The sequence below is a fragment of the Amblyomma mixtum genome, chromosome 8, assembly GCF_055824585.1.
Source record: "Amblyomma mixtum isolate Tamu chromosome 8, ASM5582458v1, whole genome shotgun sequence".
Classification (NCBI taxonomy): domain Eukaryota; kingdom Metazoa; phylum Arthropoda; class Arachnida; order Ixodida; family Ixodidae; genus Amblyomma; species Amblyomma mixtum.
Genome location: NC_143019.1, coordinates 132,503,398 through 132,512,159, shown reverse-complemented (window position 1 = coordinate 132,512,159; position 8,762 = coordinate 132,503,398). Strand labels below are relative to the sequence as shown.

At 48.9% G+C, this 8,762-nt stretch overlaps 1 protein-coding gene across 1 annotated transcript in view; it reads right to left on the bottom strand.

Annotated features, from left to right (window-relative positions):
- The window catches only part of LOC149334482 (endothelin-converting enzyme 1-like), a 34,609-nt gene extending 28,759 nt beyond the window's left edge, over positions 1-5,850 (bottom strand). The window contains exons 1-3 of the mRNA XM_089556253.1: positions 4,984-5,850; positions 1,745-2,176; positions 549-734 (exon numbers count right to left, since the gene is read on the bottom strand). Of these exons, the coding sequence (XP_089412379.1) occupies positions 549-734; positions 1,745-2,176; positions 4,984-5,835 (1,470 nt within the window). The 5' untranslated portion in view covers positions 5,836-5,850. The remainder of the gene's footprint in view (positions 1-548; positions 735-1,744; positions 2,177-4,983) is intronic.
- Between the last annotated feature and the right edge of the window lie 2,912 nt (positions 5,851-8,762).

Below are 8,762 nucleotides of genomic sequence, written 5' to 3'. Positions count from 1 at the left end.
GAGACGCCGTAGTGAAGGGCTCCGGAAATTTCGACCACTTGGGGTTCTTTAACGTGCACTGACATCGCACAGTACACGGGCCTCTAGAATTTCTCCTCCAAAGAAATTCCAGCCGCCGCGGCCGGGATCGAGCCCGCGTCTTTCGGGTCAGCAGCCGAGCACCATAACCACTGAGGAAAGGGTCAGGAAATCACGGCTCTATCTGGAATTGCTGATTATTTCAAACGACAGCGCATACGCTTAATCGGAATGACGGAAATTTGTCCCCAATCTACGCCAGGTGCCTGGGTTCGCTCATGCGGCCTGTATAACTAAACGATGCAGCTACTTTATACCTTATTGTGAACAAAGCTCCCGTGGGGGAGCCGAAACGTCATCCCATCCTTTCTTTTGGTCGGCGCCTTCTATTCGTCAGATCAATTGTTCCTTTCGCTTACTCCTACACACTAGTATCCTCCGCAAACGTCATATACCGTTCGAATGGCGCCTCGGTTATCTAAGTAGGACACTAGTGAATGTCATGTCCCGGTGAGTCATCAGTTTCATACCTCCGAGAGCTGGGTGTCGCTCCTGTTGCGGGCTCGGTTGAAAGCGGCGAACGCCACCTCCATCGCTGGAATCTCGGGGAACACGCTGGCCTCGGCGCTGGGCAGACAGCCGAGCACGCGCACGGCGAAGTGGGGCTTCACCGTCTCGCTCAGCCATGACGACACGATGTTTCCGCGCGGGTCAACCTGCCAGCGAAAAACATTTTTTTTTTTTTGTCCAAAATGCGCGTTTTGTCCAAGAGGTGCCCTCGGGGTGTCTATTGCCAACGGTTACCCTCGGCTATCGTGGCCGTCAAAGCGTCCTCGAATTTCTTTGCTTCCGAGACCCGTTTGATATATCTTTCGCGGCTACCTTCAACGCGACTCTTGAAAGCAGGCTTTGCCTGAATATTTTCGGTACGATCGCCATTCTACGCTCATTTCAGACTTTTTTCTTCATACTTGTAAAGTTGCTGTGACGCACCAACGCTGTCATGATTTAGCTCACCATAAGGCGTGAATATTCGACAAATGCTTTATACCTGTACTCCTCCTCATGAAACCGGAAAGACATGTGTCCACAACACAATTCATGCAGCTTTAGAGAGGAACTCGGTTTCAGCAATTAGTGGAAAATGTCGTCTGGGCATTGCCAGGAAATTCTGTCTTTTGACCTTGGTACCCCTTAGCTTGAGGAATGTCCTACATGTCCGAAATTGAGCACAATCCATTAAATCTATCCACTAGTTCGCTCAGTAGCTAGCGGCGTCCAGAGCACGCCGATATTCCTTTAACACCTTCATCAACTTATGACAACATGAGATAAGGAGTGTTCACAATTTTTTGTCGTTCCAACTTTTACTTGCAGCAGCTTGCCTTCCGCAAGCTGCGAGTATTTATGAGCGCTTCCTTCTTTTCCTGTTGTTTTCGACACAAAATTATTCCGCGCGTTATAAAGGTCACCCTTAGAAAAACAGCACGTGAGACTGCCGACATTTTTTCTTTATCTCGAACATTTATGATGTTAACATAAATGCTTTCCAACTCGCTCAGCCCAGCATTGTTCTTCGTCGAGAGCATTAACTAAGCCACGCTCATGCGGCTAACTGCCAGTGCTTTCAAGTCGTCCTTCGAAGAGATGTCTTTCAAGGATACACTGCCTTCATTATGCATGGGCAGCCTTTCAACCAGCCATTCCATGCACGCACCAAACTTACCTGCACGCCCTCCGTATCCAAAGCTCGGAGCAACTCTTTGGCGTAGAAATACCCCAGGCCGCCGTACAGCATTGCCTTGGTGCCGTCCTTGTAGTAAAGAGGCGGCGCCAGGGCTCCCAGGGAGAGCGACAGATAGTTGGTCACATGCACGTACTGGATGTACGGCTGCTCGTCGCTGCCGCGAATTCGCAGCTCTTGAAGGCCGGCGTCGGAACCAACCAGGCCTCGCAGGGAGCGCCGAGTGGCGATCCAGTAATGGGCGAACGAGGAGGCATTGTCGGTGAAATCGGCGTACACCTCTTCCAGTCGCTGCTTCGTGATGAACTCCTTGTCCGGCCACAGCACCCTGCGCATCTTCTTCAGCTTATCGGCGGCCATCTGCCGGGTCTGATTGTCCAGCCACGACGCAGCCAGACTCTTCTCCATGGCCATCTGCGAAAAGCCGGTGGCTGTTGCCCTGTATGTTTCCGTCGCAAACACAGCGCATTGGAAACAGTCACTAGAGCACCCTTCGGTTACCACTTGCGGGATGGCACGAAATGCGTAGCAGCGCTTTCTTCCCGTATATGTGTACACAAGGCGCACAAACAAAGCTTTATAGTTTCAGCTCAGTAGAGCGGTGATCTGTAACGTTGGCAAACTTGATAAGCGCCTTTTCCTTTCGGCGTCCATTGTGCCGCAATACGACAGCGCTTTCTACACAAAGGTAACGTTCTTAGGTCTTCCCTCTCCAACATCAACGTTCCATCGAGTAGCGGCAGAAGCGTGAAATGGTGAAGCACGACATGCAGAATAGCGCAGCAGCACACACGGAAAAAAAAAATTGAACCGACTCTGAGGCAGCGATCGAGTACCGAGTTTTTCCATTGATACATAAAGCGTTTAGCGATCGTAATAACGAATTTGTGTATGCATTCTTTAGTGACGACACAACGCGGCCCCTCATGTACATCCGTTAAGGCAACCCATACGTAGCACCGCCTATCGATCGTATATTGCATCGTGCTCACGTGCCGTGTATCCGTCTTTGTTATATCTTACACAAATTCGTTATATCGACATTTTACATTACAAACGACATTCTCCTAGATACATAACAAGACGACAAGTCCTTTGAGACCACCCGAAACGTTCTTCGTCGAATGGTTCGGCCGCAGTGCCCGTTTGAATGTTCACGGAAATTGTTTGGGATATCAAAGTTCGTCGGTACGAATTCCTGTCGCATACTAGGCTATCGCTCAAGTAGCAGTTTTGTTCTTCATAAAATGCCGGGTCGTTTGATGCCACTCCGAACCTTCTGCGTCAACTAAGTGGTCCACAATCTATCTACAAATCGTGGTGCTAAGTGACCCTACTTCGATATTCCAAACTAAAGCGGGTGCTATTTGCGGCACCCGAGTGCATCTGATGGTATAACGTTGCAACCGCCGTAGTTGTACGGTAAGCTACCCTGGTGGGCACACTCCTTAGTTTTATAGTATGGCGGCCGTCTTAGTAACGTGGTATGTGTATACATTGTTGTTATCCGATGGTTAGCATTGCTTCCGCTATTTTGAAAAACGACCTTCGATTTCAGAATAACGCGAACTTGAGGAACGCCAGTAGTAGAGCTAAAGCTCTAAAATTCACGAGGCACTTTGGCTCTCTAAACTGGTGCAAGGCGAAAGCGTTTCCTGGTGCACTGGTTTTTATTTTTGTTTCTTTTCTTTTTTTATTTTTGTTTGGTTCCTATCTTTATTTTAGTTTTGTTCCTTTTTTATTTTCATTTTTTATTTATTTTTCTTTATTTTTATCTTTACTCCTTTATTTCTTTTATTATATTTATAAGACCCAAGCATCCACTAGATGAGCCTTTATTCATGGTCAAATCCTGCGCCTTTGTGGCGGAGTGCTGGCATCTCCGCTTCAAATGCCGAAGGCCCTGGTTGGATTCCTGTCCTCAACGCTTTTTTTTTAAAGTAGAGACGCCGAAATGCGGGAAAATCTGCCGACACAGCTACCGACACGGCTGCTAACGACAGTATGAGGCATTAAAGGCTTTCGCCCTAAAAACACACAGGAGTTGCTAGACTTACATCGTTCGTTTGAGTTCGTTCTCGTCCGGGTTTGCTCTTGCGCTTCAATGTATGCAATCTGCCACCAACAAGCCAAAACTGCGGCTTGGCAAAACACGTTATCTGTACTTAGCTGACGCTGGCATCATTCCCTTTAGTCTCTATCGTCTAAAGGTTTTCAAGATACATCAATTAATATTCTTTTCGCTACACATCACACCACCCACTAGTCACTTTTAAGTGCCATTAATTCACTTTTGCGAAGGGGCTAGATCACTTCGTTGCGATTGCTCATACATCAAATGAAAGAAATGCACTTCCTTTGTGACCTATAGAGCTATATGTAGAGGGTAGGCACATTCTGCATTTATTTCCTTGCCCTGTTTGTTATCATGAATGGCAATTTGATGGCGTTGTGTTCCCTTTCAGCAAGTGCCCCTTCTGCTGGTGTTGTGATCCTTATCAACAAATTCCCTTACAAATACACTGCCTGTCATGACCTGCAAGCCGCAGTACGATAAAAAAAATTCGAGGGGGCACTTAAGCTCCTCCTTAAGGGCATTACGCGATAGCTTTGGTGGGTTTAAACACAAATATGCGTAACTTGCAATTCTCGACTTTACATTCCAAGATACATGGGAATCCTCATTCTGCTCCTGCCGAAATGGTGCAGTTGTTAAGCAATGGTTCAGCGATGGCACGTGGTACTATCGGTGGGGCTTGTGCGACCCAGATTGCTCCTCGTGGACAACTTCTCATAACCAGTCATTAATTTAACTACCAACTACCACGGTGCTCAGTCTAATCACAAACAGGTGGGCAGGTTGTGATGGCTCACAGGGTGACGTAACCTAGGTGCCCACCTAGCTTGCTTCTCAGGGAATTTTTCGCTGATAACGGCATGGACGCCGAATTTTACGCACAGCGGGAGTACTAACACCGTCGCGGTAAAACTCTTTTGCTCAGACCTTTCTTCAACTAGCCAAGCGCGCTCCAATTAAATATGTTTTCGGTCACCAGGAGGGTGACTTCGCAAGAGCCTCATGCCTACTGTATGACGGAGGCTGTTTCTGCACTGACTCTACAGCGTTAGGCAATTCGTCTCACCCGTCACAGGCTGACTCGCTTAGTGACCAATTCCTGTAAGCAGTAATGGTTATCTATTTCAGGCAACCTTCAACATACCTTCAGCATGCCTGCCAGGTGCCCGTCGATGCGGGGACGCTCTTCCTCCGAAAAATGCGCAACCACGGCGGCGGAGGACACCAGCAGCTTGTAGCTGGCCTCGACCTGGGAGGCGCAGAAGCGGAGCCGCTCTTCTCTCGCTCGCATGGTGCTGCCGTGGAGGATGAGCAGGACGGCGCCAGGGTTGGCGACGGCTGCGTATGCGAACAGGAACAGCCACGCCAGGTGGCGCAGCACGGTGATGTCTCTGGTGTTCTCGAAAATCTTTAGTACACCGTCCAGCAGGGCCACGTCGCTGAAAAGCATCAGGTCGTCCATCGTGAACGGCGGATCGATAGCCATCATGGTGTCAATAGTATCTTTAATGTGTGCCGCCTTAGCCAGTTTCGAGTGGCTTTCCAATTCGCGCAGCGGGAACACAGCTGGAACGCCGGCCTCCCACGTCGACGACCGGACGAGGGTGTGGAATACGTACTGGATGATCTTGTAGTCCTCCTCGATCCTCCCAGAAGGCGGCAGTCCGTTTGTGGCATTAGCAAAAAGTTTAAAAATGTCAGTGTAAACTTTATTAAAGTGTTTTTTCGGTATTTGTCCGAAGAGAGCTCTCCAGAATGGCATCACGCCGCTGGGAGTAAACAAGATGCGCCGCTTCTGGTGGTCCTCCTCGGCTGTCGGGAGCAGCTTCAGCGAAAACCAAAGATTTACATTCCAATTGAACGCAAGGTCGAACAGTACCTTGAGAGGAGCCAACATATGTTCGGGATCTTCGGGCCATGCGAGGCCATGCTGGCGCATAAATTCTTTGACGACGCTGACTTGCGAGTCCGTCTCCGCTAAGCAGCTGTTGAACATAGCTGCCGCCTTCCTCACCACCGGCAGCTGGTCCGCACTCTTTTCCAGTGTATCGGGCAGCTTGCTTAGCCACGACATTTGCATGTCAGTGAGCGCGGAGCGGGACAGCTCAGCGAACTCCTTGCGGGGCATCCATCGGCCGCAGACGTGGGCAGCAAAGTCGTGGCAGGGGTCCACGCTCCTGTCCAGCTGGCTCTCAATGAGACTCCTGCCATAAGAGTTGGAGAAATTGGCCTTATCTGCAGGAACTCGAAGTCCGCAGATAAGCGGCAAACACTTCTATTAAGTGTGGTAAGTTTTTCAAACAGCATACGCCAAAACAGCGTACAAAAAAGAGCAAAGGGAAAAAATGGTGCAGTGACAAAAGAGCACAGCGAAAGAAAAGCCACACCAAAACAGCACAGCGAGAAAATAGCACCATGACTGGAAAGAGCAGGGAAAAAACAGCACGACGTCAAAACAGCATAGCGGAGTACGATGGAGCACTGCTGGATGGCTGAATTATCACAGCCATAACCGCAGACGGTAAATCAACACATACGGCTACGACCGTTGAAGTTCGCGATTGCTCGTTTCACAGGCTCAGTAAGAAGCAGAGTACGGTAATATTCGCGATTTCAAATTTTCACTTTTTTCTGGCGGGTAATGAAATGGCTACAGCCGAAGTTTTTCTGGAAACATGGATTCTGCGGGTTTACAATCATGATGCTGAATTCTGGCAAATGCATCCGACGTAGGTCTCTGGGTGTACCACAATTTCGCCTCCTTCATTGCCCAATTAGGATTGAAGTTTGGGAGGGTCCAGCAAAAACAAAATTAACACGCTGAACGATATGGTAATACACTAAGTTTCACTTGGCTAAAGACAGCAGGAAAAGCCGGACATAAGTGGTTTATTTGGTGATCGTTTCAATGGAAGGAAGTTCGGCTCGATATCCGAATTCTATGGCATGAAACTAGAATTAGGTGTATATTATCTTTACACACTTTCGTTTGTATATTTTGTTTGTTGCAGTTGTCAGGAGCCATTTCGATCCTTCCGAACTTGAGAACTATGCGCCAGAACGGTACGAAGCCGAAAAAAAATGATAATACATCACTGTGAATTCGAACCAGAGACGCGCTAAGCTTTCCGATGCCTTGGAGCACTGGCTATCGCAGAAAGCCTCTCGCTCTCCCTCTTCTAACAGCTAGCCTCTCTAGCTATCCTTTAGAAGTCGTCATTACCGCTTTATGCTAGCTATGGCCGCTGAAGGACGGGCGAGGACTACGACACGTAAAAAAACTGGCTGATGGTTTAGCATGATTAAACCTGGCAAAAAGCGATAGCTTTATCTTCGGTCTCTTCTGCCCGTCGCCGCCGCATGGTTTAATCCCAATGGCGGTCACAGGCTTCCTTCAGCCGGGCCAGCTCGTCCATCTCTAGTTTGCGTGCACCGCCAGACGTCTCTTTTATACAACCGCCTCGCCTGCTCTCGATACTTGATCCAGATACTAAATCGGGTGCAATCAAAAGACATCGCAACATGATCTAAAGGGATTACATGAATATATCATTATATTTAATGACTAAATAACTAATTGGTAATTAGTAGTTAAGAACTGGCACGTGGGACTGTGCACTGCACCTGTACCTTAACTAGCCCTAATTAATAAGTGTGCTAGTTGAGGTTACGTTAACTATCACTAACCATAAGTTGAATAGTATCACGAAATGTGCAAGTCATCCCTCACTATCATTAACCATCATTAATAGGTAGACGTCCCTAGACGTTTTACAGATATTGTGTTGAACATTCTAGATAGTTCCATCACTTGACAGGTGAGTGACAGGATATGATGGATGGCATTCGAACAATGGTAAAGACCAATTAGCCTAATAAACTTTTCTAGTCAGATCATATAAATAAATAAAACCGTGTAGGGAACTGGTCGACTTGGGGAATCGAACCAGGGTCTCCGGAATGCGAGACCAGCATGCTAACTACTCCCCCATGCCAGCTCGACGGTTTGGAATGAACAAAGGCGCATCTGGCCAATACGGCGTCTTTGTTCACTCCAATCTTCCTCCCTTTCCTTACGGCGAGGTTCAGGTGTCCACCGAGATATGCGAGAGAGATACATTTCCTTTCCTCAAAAACCAATTTACCATCGGTGGGGGTGGTGGTGAAAACATTTATTCAGAAAGGACAGGATGTATGTTTGGATCAGCCCGTAAGGGACCGATCCTTACAAACACTAGGTGGAGGTCCCTAGTTTGGGACGCCAGTGGCTGTGGCCGCCGCCCGGGCGCGCCCGACTAAGGCTTGTTGGGCCTGTAAGTCGTGACAGCCGAGCAGGGTCGCCTCCCAGTCCTCTCGGGTTGGGTTGGGGATGGGGGGAATGGCCGGGTTGGAGGGGCAGGCCCACACCATGTGTTAGCAGTCCGAAGACGCCGCACTACAGTGGGGACAGTTGCCGCTAAAGGAGGGGTCGAAATGTTTTAGTGCTGCCGGGCACAGCAATGTATTCGTGAAGAGGCGGTGAAGGAGCCCCTCCTCCGCCTTCTTGAGGCCTTTACATTGGCTAGGGTAAAGGCGATGGCTATCTTGATAGTAGGTTGTGACATCTTTGAACGTATAGACCGGATTAAAATCGGGTTCCTAATCAGGTGGGGAGGAGAAAACAGCCCGGTGAGAGAGCGCGCGGGCGGCTGCGTCTGCTGCCTCGTTCCCTCCAACCCCTGATGAGCAGGGGCCCATATATGGTAACGGTGTGCGGGGTACGTATCCCGCATGCAATTTTGGTATATTCGATAGGCTAAGAAGGGAGTGCAGCCTTGTTCGACGTTCCGACAGGCCCCTCGCGAGACGGCGATTATGTATTTTGAATCGGAATCTGAGCAAGGCGTAGAGCCGAATGGGCGACGGCGTTCTGTGGACTCCCTG